This window comes from Nansenia antarctica, assembly GCF_963989245.1.
Source record: "Nansenia antarctica genome assembly, chromosome: 6".
NCBI classification, from domain to species: Eukaryota; Metazoa; Chordata; class Actinopteri; order Argentiniformes; family Microstomatidae; genus Nansenia; species Nansenia antarctica.
Genome location: NC_137676.1, coordinates 43,644,396 through 43,661,315, shown reverse-complemented (window position 1 = coordinate 43,661,315; position 16,920 = coordinate 43,644,396). Strand labels below are relative to the sequence as shown.

The following is a 16,920-nucleotide window of genomic DNA, read 5'->3' as shown; positions in this document are numbered from 1 at the left end:
ATTTTGGCTTACCAATAAAGGTTGTCTCTGTGCGTAAAAGCGTGTTTATATAAGTGCTGGATTGAGTGTTAGTTCCGAGGGATACACTTCAATAAAAAATACATCAGCCCTTTAAACACACCGAACCACATGGTGTTGTTAGAGTGAGTATCTTGTAGGAATACAAACATGAGTGATAAAAGCTTCACCCTGTCTGATTTTTTTGCCAGATACAACAAGCCACTGTGGGATAATCCAGGGAGGCCAACGGCCGAGGAGATCTGAAGGATTATTGATGGCTGCGGGAAACAACTTCCTCCATTTGGTGCCTCTGCTAAGTATACAGTGACAGGGCATGGAAGCATTAAAACAAACATACAAGCAGCCCATGGCTATAGTGGCTCAGTAAGGTCTGATGAGCACCAGACAGGCAGACAGACAGACAGACAGTTGGGGACTAGGTGATGCTAACCCACAGACACAACAGAGCTAAAGTAGGTTCTCATGGTCCACTGGGGGGGAAGAGGGGCTTGGTCAACTACAACCTTGTAGGACTATTTCTACACTACTAATACGTCATTATTGCCATGTAATTGTACTTGCAATGTAACATAATTTGATCAAAAGGAGTTGGTTTGCAGATGTTGGTTTTAGTTAGTTGTTAAAGCCCAATCTGTAATTTGTGGAGGTAGTTTTGGATATTCATTTATATACCCACTGATTCTTGAAGACTCAATGAATGCCTCGTGAGTTTAATACCACTGTTCACAGTCTGAGCTCTCCTCTCTCTCTCCCACCCCCAGCCTCTCTCTCTTTTTCTGATGAATGTACTGTTTATAACCCACCTGCTTAGTCACTATCTTTTGAATATGAACACAGCATCATAACACAGAGGGAGGGACAAGCGAAGACAAGTGGATGAGAAAAGAGATGATATATAGCCATTGATTCTTGAAGAATATAACTTTGAAATGTCCCATGAGCTTAGTTCAACTGTCTTACTCCATCACAACCAAAAATATAAGGCTGTTTCCGCCGATGTTTACAACAAGAAGCTCAACAAACACTGTATAGATTCAAAATAATTCCATATTGATGCCACTAACTAGCAGTCTGTGCATCCAGAGTCTGGTCTATGAATTTCAGTGGTTACATTTCTCCAACCCCATCCCTCCGCTTTATGTGGCGAGACTGATGTTAAGTTGTTTTCTGAATTACAGGCTGTGTTCCATTATTATACAAAATATCCATAAAAACAAACGGACTAATTAGTCATTGTTCTTATTTATTTCAAGAAAAACAGAAGTTGTCAAACATATTTACACCAAAAAAAAAGAAAAGAAAATGCTTTTCTAAAACATCTGATGGCTCCAGTCAGCTTCATGAACAAAACAAAGTCTCTATTTTACATGACATCATAAAGACATGTAACTGTATACACTTGCAATATGTGCTGGAAGAAAGAGTTGAGGATATAACAACGGAAGAAGAGAAAATGGTGTGGTTCTTTGCATGATGTTTACAGTGAGAGAGACAGTTTGCATAGTGAGAGTGTTGGCCTTCAAGAGGAAATTGTGGAATCATTAAGTGTACGAAGGGGCTCCTCTTAAACCATGATGAGCATTAAAGCCTGTAAGCTACAGTCTGGCATCTTTATGACTCCAACAAAATGCTATGTTCTGTAAGGTACGAACAGTAGCCTAATTGGGTGATGGCCTTTTAGTTCCCTTACATTTCAACATACAAACATGCCAGTCATGTATATGACATTAAAGGGAGTGCTCATGTAGGAAACACAAAAACAAAGTCAGAGGTTACAAGGTGCCCAGTGGTACAAATAGGTAAGTTTCCAGGTAAGAGACAACCCCTTAGGTAAACACTCGCAAGGAATTCAAAGTTATTGTACAAGCTGTTAACTCTAGAGTAACATAAAAACAGAGGTATTTCAAAGGTGTGTGTTACTGTGGTAAATCTGTGGTAAATATCTGTATATGTCACTCAAAAAGGCAAAAAGCTAGGTGTTATCTTCAGCTAAGCTTAAGGTATTCAAAATGTCAAGCGGCATTCAAACCAGCTAGTGGTATAGCCAATGAAAGCCACACCAAAATCAGTCAGAGGAGTTTAACCAGTGAGGTTGGTTGAGGTTAAAGAGGTACAGTCTGAGGTAAAAACCAAAATATTTTTTGTAAAAAGTAATCTAGCTATTTAAACAGTCAGAATGAAAGAGGTACTAGGAGAATGAGGTAGGACCAGACTATCAAAACACGAATCAAGTGTTCATCAACGCGTTGAGGAGCTGTAAACTAACACGTAAATAAAAACAAAATGGACGATGCTACACTGGACTAATAAATAGGGAATCGGTCGTCTCCCCCATGATGAGTCACACAGTTTCTCTCATCCAAATCCTGGTAACATGTCTATACAAGTCTTTAATCACCATCAAATGTCATGCTCTCTTTCTCCTTCTTTGAACAATGCTAGTAGTTCAGACAGTGGACAATATGCCCAATACACTGTGGTTTTACTATAACAATTAATTAGTTGGTTGATGTTGGTGTTTGCTGATTGAAGCTTTTTGTAATGACCTATGGCCAAGGTTACTGTCAACCTTTACCCAAACATGTCTTTTTGCAAATAATAACTACAGGCTCATTAAAAAAGAAAAAGAAAAAGAAAATAAGGTTCAGCAGAAAAAAGCATCTTAAAGGTGGTAGTGTTTGAAAAAAAAAAAAAAAATCATCCATCCCAAGGGGGTTTTGTAACGCCCAGATACCTGGGGTGTATCAGATACCTGGGGTGTATCGGTCCATTAAACTGCCATTCCCACACATCTCCTGTTTACCATGGTAAGTGACACAATACAACAGGCTCAGTGGTGAGCAATGTGGCACCTTGTAGTCTTCACTTTAGTTACTGCACATGATGTTGTATTCTGCAACTTTATCAATCACACAAGGGGAAACCAACAAGGATGCCTCAACATGTTATACAGAGCATAAACATGACATTCTGGCGTTTTTGGAACGCTTCAATGAAGAGAAGAGAAGGGCTTCAGCTCAAGGACATGTTTTGATGCAACTATGGGCAGCTTCAATTCCAAAATACAGACTTCCTACCTCAAAACAGATATTTAAGAATCATTAAATCACAACGATCAAAATATTTTTCACAATTGTACTTTTGATCCCATAGCATTAGCCACAACATTATTTACATTATGTCAAATTTTATGAAGCCACCCCATGGTAACATATTCAAATATGAGAGAGAAATGAGAGAGAATAAATTGAAAGCACTCAAAGTTCACCATGTTTCCCTAAATGGCTCTGGCAGTCTAACTCATGCCTCATGTATAATACAACTTAGATTTGGTGAGTGTCCTTTCATACACTAACCTCACATTGAAACCATTAAATTCTCACAGTAGCCAACAAATAATTAATTCCTCTAAAAATATGATGTCAGGACCAACAAAACAATACTGGTAAGTGACATACATATATATTTAATGTTTGTAAGACTTTCTTTTCATAGCAGTTAATCAAATATTGGAGTTAATATAATTTGTCTATCTGGAACATTTAATTAAATGTTACATTTTGTTACATGTGATGTAACAGTAAAATTGGTCTGATTGTGTGATATTATAGTCCAAAATAACTTAAACAATTTGGTAAAAGCAGTAGGTAATGCCCACGAAAACAATTTTGTAATCTCTTATAGGGAAAGGGCACTGTTTGGCTTAAAATGCAGAACATATGAACTGATAGGCTTGCTAACAAGGGGCCAATGATATAATGCATGTGAAAAGCAAATAAAACGTGAAATTATTTTGAAATCATCAAATTGGTTATAGCTCCATTTGATGGAGGTAAAAAAGGCACAACGGTGTGAATTGGGGGGGGGGGGGTGGTTGTTGATGCCGTTTGTTTGGTAGTCCACATTGAGGGGGAAGGCTGTGTACCCTTCATATTCACATTACACATTCACAGTATACAAGGACCTTTATCATCATCATCATCGATTGGTTAATCGATTATTATTGTTTAAAGGTATTCTATAGGTATTCTCTATTTTCATATCTGTCTGGTCTAGAGGGTACACAGTGCAATGTGGTAGCCTCTCCTATATGACATATCATCCTTACATAATATGTGGCCCCATCCAGCATTGCAACACATGTCAACATAGGAGGAGGAAGAACGGGTCAATTTTAGGGACCAATGAAAAAAAACCAAGAGAAAAAACAGTTTATCATCATTTACTCATTGGGGAAATCTACACTTTAAAAGTGAATGCCATGTGACACTAGCATATCTGACTAATGGTGAATGTGTTGTCTTGCTTTTTGGTGACAACATCCAAATACAAAATGGTGGGGTTGGGGACCCGACTTCCCTTATGAATTGATTTGCATAGCATTCCTGTTTGTGGAGTCCTGATTTTGGAAGCGCTGGTCGCATACTCTCCGGAGTATTCTCTTCACATTTGGGAGCGATTGTGGAGGTTTTTCACAGTTCAGATCCCTGGAGTAACTTTTTCCATTTCTGTGCAGACTTGGGATTCCACATTCATTGAGTAAACAAATCTGCATAGAGAAGGAGAGAGTGGAGAAGATGGTTGAATGTCAGAAAATATGAAATAGACCAGATTTCTTTGAGCAGTGCTATTTGTGTAAGGAGCATTTGAATAGAGTTGTAGCATTATATAAGGCCATTAAGCCATGCATGCAAGGAGGAAATAAAGTTAAATAAATAAATAAATAAAAATCACATGATACTTCTATGGATAAACCATCTAAAGTAAAACCAGAGCATTTAACCATCTTGAAACAGTACCCTGAGCCAAGCTAGCATTGTAACATGAATGAGCATACTGAAGACACGGATTGGTTGATGGTGACTTATGTCTTTGTCATGATATAAGCCTAACAACATTAGAAATCATTCCATAATGTAACCACTGTAAACATTAACAAACAAACATAAACATTACACCTCATATGAGGAACCTCTGATCCTTCAATTTAAAATGTAATCTCAATGATGCACACTATTAATAGCCAAGTGGTTTTAAAACCAGGTCAGCACACTGAAGTTTTTTTTAAAGGGTTGCATAACCCCATAGCATGTGGTATGAGCACAAATGGGTCAGTTGGATTGCCATGCATACAGGAGAAATCTCTTGACATAGAAAACACAAAAAAATATTGAGTGTCAGGAAGACAGTCACTAGAAGAAATAACAACAACAGAAATAGGACCCCCGCCTAGTCATATTTTGCGCCAGGAGAATAAATTCACTAAAATGAAAATTCACCAAACTATTGTCTCTTGATGGTGTTCTATACTGGGATTGTGCAAACCCGACACCAATTTCCCCCTTATGTAACTGCAGCAACTGTGGTTCCTCAAGCATGAGGGTCTGTTTCCTTAGTGCCAATATCAACACTGAGAAATGTGGCTGTAACTACCCTACAGCTGACAGGCTAAATTGCAACTCTTATTGATTACTCCTCCAGCCCAGGGTAGGATCAATGGCCTGGCTTCTGGTGGTTGACTTCCCTTCACCTCCAAATCCCTATCATATGCAGGCATGTTGAGTGAGGCTACCATGATTCACACACACTGTAACACAACCCTCATTCTGCTGCTGGCATACCTTCCATACCAGACTACACACAATAATGGAACACTGTACTGTACGTGGGACTTTGGCGATTGGGAATACTGTATGTAAACATTCTACCCTGCTTCTCTAGCACAACTCTTGAACAATTGTACCACTTCAGGTGGCCCGTTAAAAAGCAGAGAGCTGATTTAAAACACCAAACATTAGATGGGATGTTTTATGTTTTATGTTTTAAATTAAGCACAGAATAGATAACCTATTGTTGCTGTGGTTGTTGTTGCAGTTGTTTGTCTGGGAAAAGAGGGTGAAGGACCCTCCATAACGCCAGCAGGGACGGGACCAAGGCAAAGGTTAAATCAACCAAAGAGGGGCTTGGAGGAACTGAGCCTCGTTGTACGTCTTCATATGTTGCATAACTTCTCTAGAAGGGCTACCTTGTTAAAAAACCAGTAGAGACTGGTATCTTCGGGGAGGGGGAGGGGGGGGTTGTTAGGAAAATAATATTTTCTCTAATGAGCAGAAGGTTTTGTGGTTGGTCTAACCAAACCAATGTTGTAAATGTAGCTTTATGCCTCTCAATTGGACTGTCAAATAACAGACACAGATGCAACAGGTCTACTGCTAGAGTTTACACCACATCATTATGTGCAAAGTCAAAGGAGACACTTTCTAATAAAACTGTGACTATCATTATGATCCTCTTCAGCTCTCACCATCCTCTTACAGTCAACTAACTGGAATAATTTCTCTCAGCATTTGAAAGGGCTGAAAAGCTCTGTCCTCCCACCCCTGCTAGACGAGTTCTGTAATTACATGACAACAAGGCGTCATTGGACACAAACAGGGAGAGGGAGAAGGAGAGGGAGAGATAGGGAGGGAGAGGGAGAGAGAGGAGTCTAGAAGCACAGCAATTAAAACCAGTAGAGGAGTCTGGTGTTCACCCAAAAACCGGTTATATCTAGCTCTGTACACCGCACCACTCAAAACCATTAGGGAGTTAGGTAACAAAAAGTGCAACAGAGAAAAACAACAAACATGCTGCAATGCCAAACGTAATCCACACATCTTGAAGTGATTTTAGATCCGCAGGGGGGCTCAGGGATTCTGGGATAGATAATTGGGACAGGCATTGAAATCATAATGAAGGGACTGCAGCATCATCGAAAAACTGAGAGTAGTGTATGCTGGTGGAAGAAACCTCTCTAAAAGGCAAGCCCTCAACTCCGCTGTTCGCAACAGCAGCTGATCACCCCTCTGTCATACATAATTTAGAGTTTAAAAGGCCCCATTTTACCTTGCACTGAGGATCAAACCATGCTTAAAGAAACAGTAAAATAGGGGTAGTTTTTCAGACACAGAAACTTTTCTTAAAGTAAACATTTTCAATGTAGATTCTAAATTGAACATGATATTTTATCCAGGACAAGTCTTAATCTGGGTCTGGTAAACTAGCCTTAAAGCATAAGTGTTGCTGACAAGAAGGACAAATAAACTGAGCAGGTGAAGGTTATAACTGCAGATCCATTACAGTCAAGTAGATACGCTACAACGTTTGAAAGTCAGTACCTTTTTGGAGCCTCTAGAGCCACCTAGAGACTAATAATAAACGTAAAGGTTTAAAATGCTAATGCTAATAAACTTAAATCTTAAAAATGCTAAATGTTATCAAAAAGCTGCATCCATGCCAATAAGGTAAGGTTAGCCATAACAAGTTGGTTTGGAGTGTCTAGCTTAAAACACAAAAAAACAGTAGCATTTTAAAGTTCGCCATAAAAAACACATGGGTCATTGTTTATGTTTATGTTTATTTCATGTTAAATAATCCAACTTTAAAAATGCTTATAGCGTTAAATGCTTTCAAGCTATTTAAGTTAGGCTAACCTGAACATATTAAACGTGCTTTGGTGTTTTTTAAAATATGTTTTTTAGGAGCATGCTCCTCTCAATGGGGGCAGGGGAGTGGAAAGGCTGAGGTTCCCAGTTATTACAGCACACAGTGGGGGGTTACAATGCTTCGCGTCCCAGAACTGGGCAATAAAGAAGAATCCAAGACATGCTATTTCAATGTAAACTTTGGATGTATGCCAAAAATTAAATAATGGAAAAAAAGCTAAATGGCAATTGTGTATTAGACTAGTAATCTCTGCTACTGTGGACTAACAGAGTTTTTTGTTGTTCTAATTCAGTATTTATTGCTCAATGCTGTTGATGGAACTGTATAGAGATGGTCCTCTAAAAATCCTTTAATTACCTTCTCAGCTGAAGGATAATGTTTTACAGCCCCCAATAAAGCTCTGCACATTTAAAAACGGCACTGTTACATAACAGAACCCCCCAAAAAAAAATCTTATAAAAAAAGGTGCCCCCCTGCTGACAGAGTCCCTCTGTAATATTGTGTTTGTTTAGCTTTCGCTGACTAAAACCCCCCACCCCCTGTACCCATCCCCAAACCACCTCACCCCACTCCCTAACCAGTCTGCTGATAATAAGCCTCTATACATACTTGAAGCCACGCCTACAGAACACAGAACAGTACATACTGTACTCTAGGCATACATCCAAACCGCCGTCCAAACAACTGCATTTCCACAGGGACTCGTGGTAAAGAGAAAGAGCACGTTTTAACATATGTTCTGTTCACCTAATGGGCTCTCTCTAAAATGTGTACCAGAGTTGACTCTTTCTCTATAGAACAAGGTTGGGAGTTCACTGCTTGCGAATGTGAAAAAGACCTCATGGTCAATGTTCTGCACTCTTGGGGATAGTATGACACATTCATTAGATAGAAAAATCCTGATCACATTCTTTAAAAAAGAAAAATATATAATAATAATTGCTTAGGACAAAAGTATAATCTGATGGGGTGGGGGGGGCAAGAGCTAAAGCGCATTGGCCTGGTTAATCAGGATGCACAGAGGCAGACAGGCAGCCAGGCTGGCAGGCAGGCAGAGGACAAAATGTTCTAAACGTGAGCTTCAGTAAGCCCTCGCAGCAAAGGAGCAGCAGCCGCATTGTCTGCCAGTTAGAGAGGGGAGGGAGGGGGAGAGGGAGGGAGGGGGGAGAGGGAGGGAGGGAGGGAGGGGCGGAGAGAGAGAGAGGGGGGGTTGGAATGGGTGGCAAACAGGGAGTGGGGGGTGGGAGGGGGTTGCGAGGCTCAACCCAGTGTATCGGATAGGCAGCTGACTATCTATGACTATTTATCTAGGCCTATGTGCAGGGGTGCACATAACTGGTGCGCCAGTGCGCATGCGTCGCCAAAATGCATGCTGCGCGGCAGATCAGCCGCATGAAGGCGCTTTTGCGCACCAACAGCTGGGTCCAAGAAGCAAGCCCCACTAAGTAAGTAACTATTTGCCGTCCCCTCAGCCGAAGGCCCGACGAGTAATCCATCACAACAGTCGACCGACGACGACCACGGCGACTCCCCTCACGAAAACATTCGGAAAGTATCGTAACTCGTACTTTCATTCCGCGTATCGCGTATTGCACGGTTATCTCGCCGACACGTGAAAATTCAGTCCCGAACGACTCGTCGCTAAAAGGAAAAACAACACCAAGGGACTTCACGTTTCTTTTCTCTGAAGCTTTCAAACGTTCAGACGTTTGTTTTACAGCTTCATTATCGCACCTCGACCCCTGACCCAGGGAATTTAATTATGGTTGGGAAGTCTATTAGAAAAAAGAAAAAAAATGACATTGTTGCACAATCAAAATAATGAGCTTTTTAAAGTGATAGCCTACAACATCCTCTACCATGGTTGAAATTGAGGACAGTGATAACTTACAGCAGTCAAGAGAGCAGTGATGATGATGATTAAGCTTGTAGCATAAATAAATGCTTAGGCTGTAACTTTTTGTTGAAAAGTTGATTTCAGTGTTTACAGAACAGAGCAGTGCTTAAAGAGATGTCCGTTTATTTCAGTGTGTTTTAAGAACAGACATTCAGTTAGTGCTTAAAGAGATGTCAGTTGATTTCATTGTGTTTAAAGGAGTCTGACAGACTTTCATGCTTAAAGAGCAGTCATTTGATTTTGCATTTGTTTATTTTGTTTTGCACACAATCATTTGTTCGTTCATCGTTATTTATGAATAAATGTCATTTTGCTAATATAAGTTATCCATATAGCCCTTTTTCATCCATCCTGTGGGACGGGTCGTGACTCGCGAGCTCGGGGAGCACCAAGCAGCATCCCTAGGTGCTCCTCTGAGCACTGGCCCCAAAAAGTTATGTGCACCCCTGCCTATGTGCCTGTTCTGCTGTCAAGTTGCAGGTGGGGCAGTGACCCTAACCCTGAAGGTGGCCGGCTCTGAGAGTGGACAACAACAGCAAGGGAGGACCAAGTTCACGCCGTAGTGATGATCTCACTTTCAGTTCAGTTGATAATCTGCTGCCCACTAATTTGAGAGTGCTGAAAGGATTTCAAAAGTACCCAGTGTCCCCACTGTAACCTCCCCCCCCCTTCCCCCTCCCACTTTCAGTGTTCACAAGCACTAATCCCCCGCTCTGACAGATGATGGATTCTCCTTTTGGATAGGGCGGGGCGGGGTGAAGGGTTGGTTACATAACAACTATCCCAGCATCCTGCTGAAGAGAATGAGGCTACTTTGCACCGGTTGACGCAACGGTGCCTTCACAGGCACTTAGAGCTCACTGGACAGCTGGGGCCCATCAGGCATGTCCAGGAGAAGGAGGGGGTTTGGTGGCGGTGGGGGGGAATGCCAGTCCATAGAATGGTTGGTTAGAGTGCTTTCCCCACCAGTCCCAAACATGGACCAAACTGATGCTCAAATCCAGAACAACAGATTGAATGGTTTTCAGGTCAGTCCTAAATCTCCTCTATGAGGGATTAGGATTGGGACACTAAAGTGTCACGATGGAATGCCAATTATTTCCTTCAGAAATGATTTTTACAAGGATATGCCCCCTTTCGCAGAGCTGTGTGCTTGAAATCGCAATGGTATCGGTAAGTCTGAGTCAACTCAACCCAGGCTTTTGTAAGAATAGAGCCAGGGGCTCAGTCAGATAGCATCAGTTTGTTCAATGAGGGTGCCTATACAGTCACTGGGAGTTGCCCACTTAGAGATAGGGTGTCTATCCCTCCTTCTGAACAACAAGCTGAGGAGCCTGAGAGTGACATGGCTCTGTCCATGTGGCTACTAAGCTAAATTAGCATTAATCAGCCCTGCCACAAATTCCCACTGTACTGTCTGTCATGTTCAACAGAATCAACAGAACAGGATTAGCAGACCAGGTGCAGGCTGCAGGGCATTGAGGTCAAGCCAACAACTTGTGGTATTGGCAGAGTGAAAAGGAGTGGAGTATTGTGATCGGAGTGTACCTGACAGGTAAGCACAGGGCGTGTGCCACAGAACAGGGTTTCCTTACAGTTTGTTTATGCTCGCACAGCTTTTGCTTGTGAAAGGTGACGAGCTCAGCTGATCTGTTCCTCTACAGCACACAAAGTGCTAAAGGCCCCTCAGGGATGATCTGTGGAGTACTGTGAAAGAACGCAAATATGTGGGCCAGAGGGAGGGAAGCTTTTGGACTGGCACTGGCAACCACACAGAGTACACTTTGGCCCTCAGGGCGAGTAGCATGCTTTTGATTAAAGCCAGAGAGAGACAAAGAAAGTGGATTTTTAGGGGGCTGAATAAGCAGAGTCAAAACACAGCGTTAAGGATCTCTGGCGTTCATAACATGCTTATATCCAGACTGACTGACAGACAGACAATTATCTCCCAGTCCCCCTCTTCTTTTCTGTCCTGTCCAGAGTGTGGTTGTGTGCGCGAAAGCCTCTACTGACAAGAACGCTTTGCCTCAGATTAAAACCAATCTGACAAGGAGAATAGCTTTCACTGTTGAAAGTAGGCCTAGGTATTAATAAGAGTAGTGATGCTCCGATCTGATCGGTGCCGATCGGTATCGGCCGATATGGCCTTGATCGGTTTTGATCGGAGTTCTCAAAACGGCCGATCAAACATGACCGATCAGTTTACAAAATGGCGTCGCCAGTCTGGAAATATTACACAGTGTCGGAAAGAGACAACAAATATGCCGTTTGTAATGTCTGCTCAAAAGAAATACCTTGCGGAGGAACGCACGCAAGGTCTTTCAATACCACGAATATCATACGGCATTTGCTGCGTTCGTCGATTCGCTCAGAGAGCGCCGAAGCGCACACTGGGCTCGACGTCATAAAGGGACCGAGTGCTTTGATTGGACGAGAGGCGTTCCACGAGTGCTGGTCAGAGTTCCAGCGCGACTTCACGAGCGTAGTGTAGGTAGTGTTCACCGACGTCATGTGACCCCGCGAGCAGGAAGTCACTTGGCCCATAGCAACAACAACTATTAGCGCGTGAGTTTTAGGTCTTCCTCTGTGCACCTTGCACAAGTGTAGATAGCGAGCGACTTTTCAGCAGCAGGACATATTTTAGATGATAAGAGGAACAGGCTGAGTGCCAAAAACGCTGAGATGCTTGTATTTCTCAAGGCTAATCTGCCAGTGATGCTGCTTAATCAGAAGTAAGGTTTGAGTCTGAAATCTCCTTAGGTGCAATGTTTTGTTTTTTTGTTTTATTGATTATTGCTGACTTGCTGTCTTATCTCCTCCTAAATATGACTTGAAACTGACTGACTTGAAACAGTATTTTATATTTGGCTATAGCCTGTTTATGTTGCAGTTTAGTTTGGGTATGTTTATTGTTCCTCAGGAAAGCTACAGTTACAGTATAAGCTCCAAGTTCTCTAAGAGCCCCTAGTTCCTCTCATTCGAGTGGAATGTTGCACATTTGATGTGACAGTGTACATTTTATTTATTATGATTTTTATTTTCACATTTTATTTGTTTTTCCTGAAGTAAGCTACAGGTGGTTGTGAATTCAATAAAACAGATGGTCGTCAATTCATGATACTTTCTCATCTCCTAATTTCATTTAAATACTTAATATACAATGTCAATGGTGTTAAGAATAATTTAAAACATAAATAATGCTACACAATAAATAGAATGCTTCAATTGCCATTTTCGACGCTGTGATCGGTGATCGGTGATATCGGATCGGCAGATCACTGATTGGCACCAAAAACCCTGATCGGAGCATCTCTAAATAAGAGCTGTAAATCCCTTCAAATTTTTACCCAGGTGACTCTTTTTAAATATGATACACTTTTCACCTGTCAATATCAAGTAGTGTATCTATTGTGTATATTTACCCTACTGCCTTACTGCTACTACATACAATAAAATGGGATATTGTTGAATGGTACTGAGCAGCAACCAGGTCGAACATTGATTGGTTAGATGAGCTGTCAATCAACCTCCAAGGATTCACACCTACTCAGCCCTGAGGCTTCTGAGCTGAGGAAAATCTATAATAAAAGCTGATTTAATTTGTTTTACTTGAGTTTGTGCTACATTGTTGCACTGAGATAACAACAATATTTTTTCCGATGATGATATACAGTATGAGTGAGTAAGCAGGTGAGCATGTAAGTGTGTAAGGGGAGATTACATACCTGGTAAACAATTCCATCTCAGACTGGCCTAGTTGAAAAAGGTAAGGGGTCATACAGAACAAGTGACTTGGTCCACCCGCACCTCCAGCTGGAAGGCGTCGGGCCGGTCCTGGGGGTTGACCGCAAGCATGTCCTGCAGGAGCTTCTTCACCCCATCCGACATGGAGCTGCGTGTCTTTTGTGGGATATGGAGCACCATTTTAGGGTTCTCCAGTAGTGCCTCACCCACCGGCACGATCTCTGTGCCCTGCCGAACATAGGTGCCCAGCAGCTCACGCTTGGACTCGGCGTCAATGAAGGTGATCCTCTCAATCATGGCCCAGATGATGATGCCCAGGGCGAAGATGTCCGCCTTGGCCGTGTAATGGCCCTCCCACACCTCTGGTGCCATGTAGAAGTCCGAGCCGCAGGCCGATGACAGCCAGAACTTGTTTACATTGACAACGTTCTTGTTGTTGCCACCCCCACCACCCGCACACTCCTCGCCATCTTTGCCACCAGCACCGCTCAGACCCGCGCACACTTTGCTGAGGCCAAAGTCGGCCACCTTGAGCACAGGCGAGCCAGACTTCTGGGAGATGAGAATGTTGTCAGGCTTGAGGTCGCGATGTACGATGTTGTTCTTGTGCAGGAAGGCCACGGCACTGGTCAGTTGCCGCATGAAGCTCTTGTTGGTGCGCGGGTCAGGCCGCCGGGACAGGATGTACTGGTTGAGGTCCCCGCCCTCGCAGAACTCCATGACAAACCACAGGTAGCAGGGCTCCTCGGGGCAGCCCAGGATCCGCTCACCTGGGGAGGGAGACACCACAGCATTAAAGGGTTGACAAAACCAAAAAAGTTGTCTGAGGCCCATAATGGGCCTATTAATTGTGGCTCAGTGACATTGCAGTGGTCTCAATCACCACTCACGAAAGCACTGCCTTTGGGTGATTCTTAGATCAGAGACAGAGAGGTGAAAATCTGTCAGTCCACTCCAGTACACACCTGGCTAGTAACCACATGTTTGTATACAAACTTAGTGCCGGACATTCCATTTTAGAATCTCATTCCCTGACTGCTAGCAAATGAACATACTCATAACAACCATTAGGAGGTTTTTATGAAGCTTCAAAGTTATATTAAAGGTTATATTTAACATTTCACACAATATTTGCAATCAAACCAAAACAAACACTGTTGTCTTGCTAATTCAGTCCAGATTTTGACAGAGCACTCGAGAAACACATAGCACTGCTGGCATATAGCATATAGTATCTAGCCAGCCATAACAGTTTTTTTCTTTCTTGATAGACATGAAACTAATGGTGATGAATACATCGACATGAAACAAATGGTGATGAATACATCGACATGAAACAAATGGTGATGAATACATCAAGATAGGGCTGCAAACACTGGCTGATGCTGTGATCTTGGCTGGGGTACATCTGGGACTGTGTCCAAAGGGCACAGTGCAATACAAACACAGGTAATCTGTCTATGTCCCACAATGCCTGCTTGGTTTTAGTCAGCAGATTTTAGGTGGGGAGGCTGAAGTGAACTAATGTGGACTAAAAGGAGAAATCCCCTCTAGACAACAGACAAGGGCCAAGTCTCTTGAGGTCTTGAGTCTCTCTCTAGTCTAGTCCACAACATAAGGAGTTGACCCTGTGCTTTAACAATGTCAGAGATGATCCCGAGCATATAAACAGGATCAACAGTGACAAGGAACAGAAGTTTTGATAGGGGCAATTGTACTAAGCAAGCACTACCTGTATGTCAGCCACTTGTTTGGTAAGGTCTTAGATTATATGTTATCAAAAGCTTTTCAGAATCAAGATATGTTTAGGCCTACTTTGCAGATTCATGTTTCTAACTCCTGAAAACATTACATTCAACAAGCATTAGTCTATGAGTTCCCTAGGCTTCAGACCATTGTGCTTTCTGAGCAGTGCAGAAATTGGGTTAACCTGAACAAATAAAATAGATACATTATATGAAACATACTTTCAAATTGATCATTAGATTGCATAGAGAAGTCATTTGCTTTTTCAAACGATTGCCAGAAAGATTAATATTTCGTTTGTTGACAAGCCTATATCTACAATGGTGACACTTACATAACAAACTAAGGCCAGCAAATGCAGTACTTGGGCTCAATGCTTCGAACAATAAGCTTGGAGATTCAAATGCATATCACCTTATAGCATATAGTACCAATCAATGTAATCAATGTATCAAAACAAAACCACTCTGCCATTTAGTAATGAGCAATATTGTGCATAGGCCTAATTCATAATTTGTTTGGCTCAACTGGATTGATTACAAAAACGTTTTTTTTGTCAAATGTGTGCAATATACATTGTAATACTAGAATATCTATCATGATATATCTATTATGCCCAACTGTACCGTATGGAAATGTGTTCCCTACAAGGAAGGGGTTAACTGGTGACCAACTAGAACACTGTGTTCTCTCGCGAGCTCTCTGTGCCTATGAAGCACGAATGCAGTTCATCTATAGGGCAGACATTATACATTGCATAACATTGCTCCTGAAAAGAATAGTAGAAGAGTTGTAACACAGAGCAACCTGTAATTGATCAGAACAATCAATAACTCAATAACTATTGATTACTGATTGTAAAAAAAAAAAAAAAAAACTGCTAATCGGTGTGTGCCTTTCATAACCGTAATAACAAGTAGTGCGAATGGTACACATAAACAAAAACACGAGTAAAAAAGTTGTATTTTCCTTATATTTAAGATTGGCCAAACAATGACACATTGAGCTAGCAGCTAGATTGCTAAGGGGACCATTGTTTTGAATGGACTGCCTTGCGAATGATCACAAACCCTCTCGACTTGTGCTACATTGTATCAACCCTATTTGCTTCCCAGGGTTGACAATTTACACTGCGAATGTGATACAAAAAAATCATTTCAGTCTGGGTGTTAATGTGGTTATACATTGTGACCAAGCTACCTTTCAGTGAAGTCTCCACCAACCGCAGGTACTGTTTGGACCTTTTGTTGCCATGACTCATTTTCTGGGCCATGCCATTCCTCTGTAGCACACATTCCTCCAGCTGGACCACGTTCTCGTGCTTCTTCTCCAGGCTGGCCAAAGCCCAGAACTCGGCCAGAGCCAGTTCGACATTTTCAGGTGCGTCGCACTGGAGTTTCTTCACTGCCACTCTTGCCCCAGTCCTTCGAGCAATCGCCTCGTATACCACCCCATAGCTGCCCCTTCCCACCTCCCGCAACAAACTGTAGCGCGGTGCCATAACCAAAGCATGCTCCAGGTCTTCGTTCTTTAAAAAGTTAATAGAGAAATAGTCCTCCTCCATGGGGACATCGATGTCCTCGTTGTTGTTGTTCCCCACCGTCAGTGGCCTCAGGACTTTCCCCACCTCCCGTTTCATTTTCACATTGGCGTTTTGCGCTTCAAACCTCCTGCAGGCCCGCACACTTCTTGCTTTTCGCCGCTTCCCATTGCAAATATCCATGACTTCTTCTTAGTTGTAAATAAGTATTTAGGAGAAAGATTTGTATCTTTCATTACTTAACTTCAAGCTACTGACGTTTGAATCACTGACGTTTAATTGTTATGGGTTTAAACGTCAGTCACTCAGCTATTTCCAAACGTGCTACTGTAAATATGTCACACCCCTCTCATGTACAGCTCTTTGAAATAAATTTGATTCGTAAACAAAATGTACCAGCCTCCAAAGTACAGAGAGAGGCTGGAGGGCGTGGCTTGTTGCCCCGACTGATCCATCTGCACGAACACGCAGGTAGAGGGTTAGCGAG

General features: G+C 42.1%; 1 protein-coding gene across 1 annotated transcript; it reads right to left on the bottom strand.

Annotated features, from left to right (window-relative positions):
* Positions 1 to 4,191: 4,191 nt before the first annotated feature.
* LOC308159756 (serine/threonine-protein kinase 35-like) lies at positions 4,192 to 16,616 on the bottom strand (the record flags this gene model as incomplete). The annotated part of the gene is made up of 3 exons (XM_080533571.1): positions 4,192 to 4,570; positions 13,129 to 13,917; positions 16,094 to 16,616. The coding sequence occupies 2 exons, from the start codon at positions 16,614 to 16,616 to the stop codon at positions 13,178 to 13,180; spliced, it is 1,263 nt and encodes a 420-aa protein (XP_080389697.1). The 3' UTR covers positions 4,192 to 4,570; positions 13,129 to 13,177.
* Positions 16,617 to 16,920: the final 304 nt, after the last annotated feature.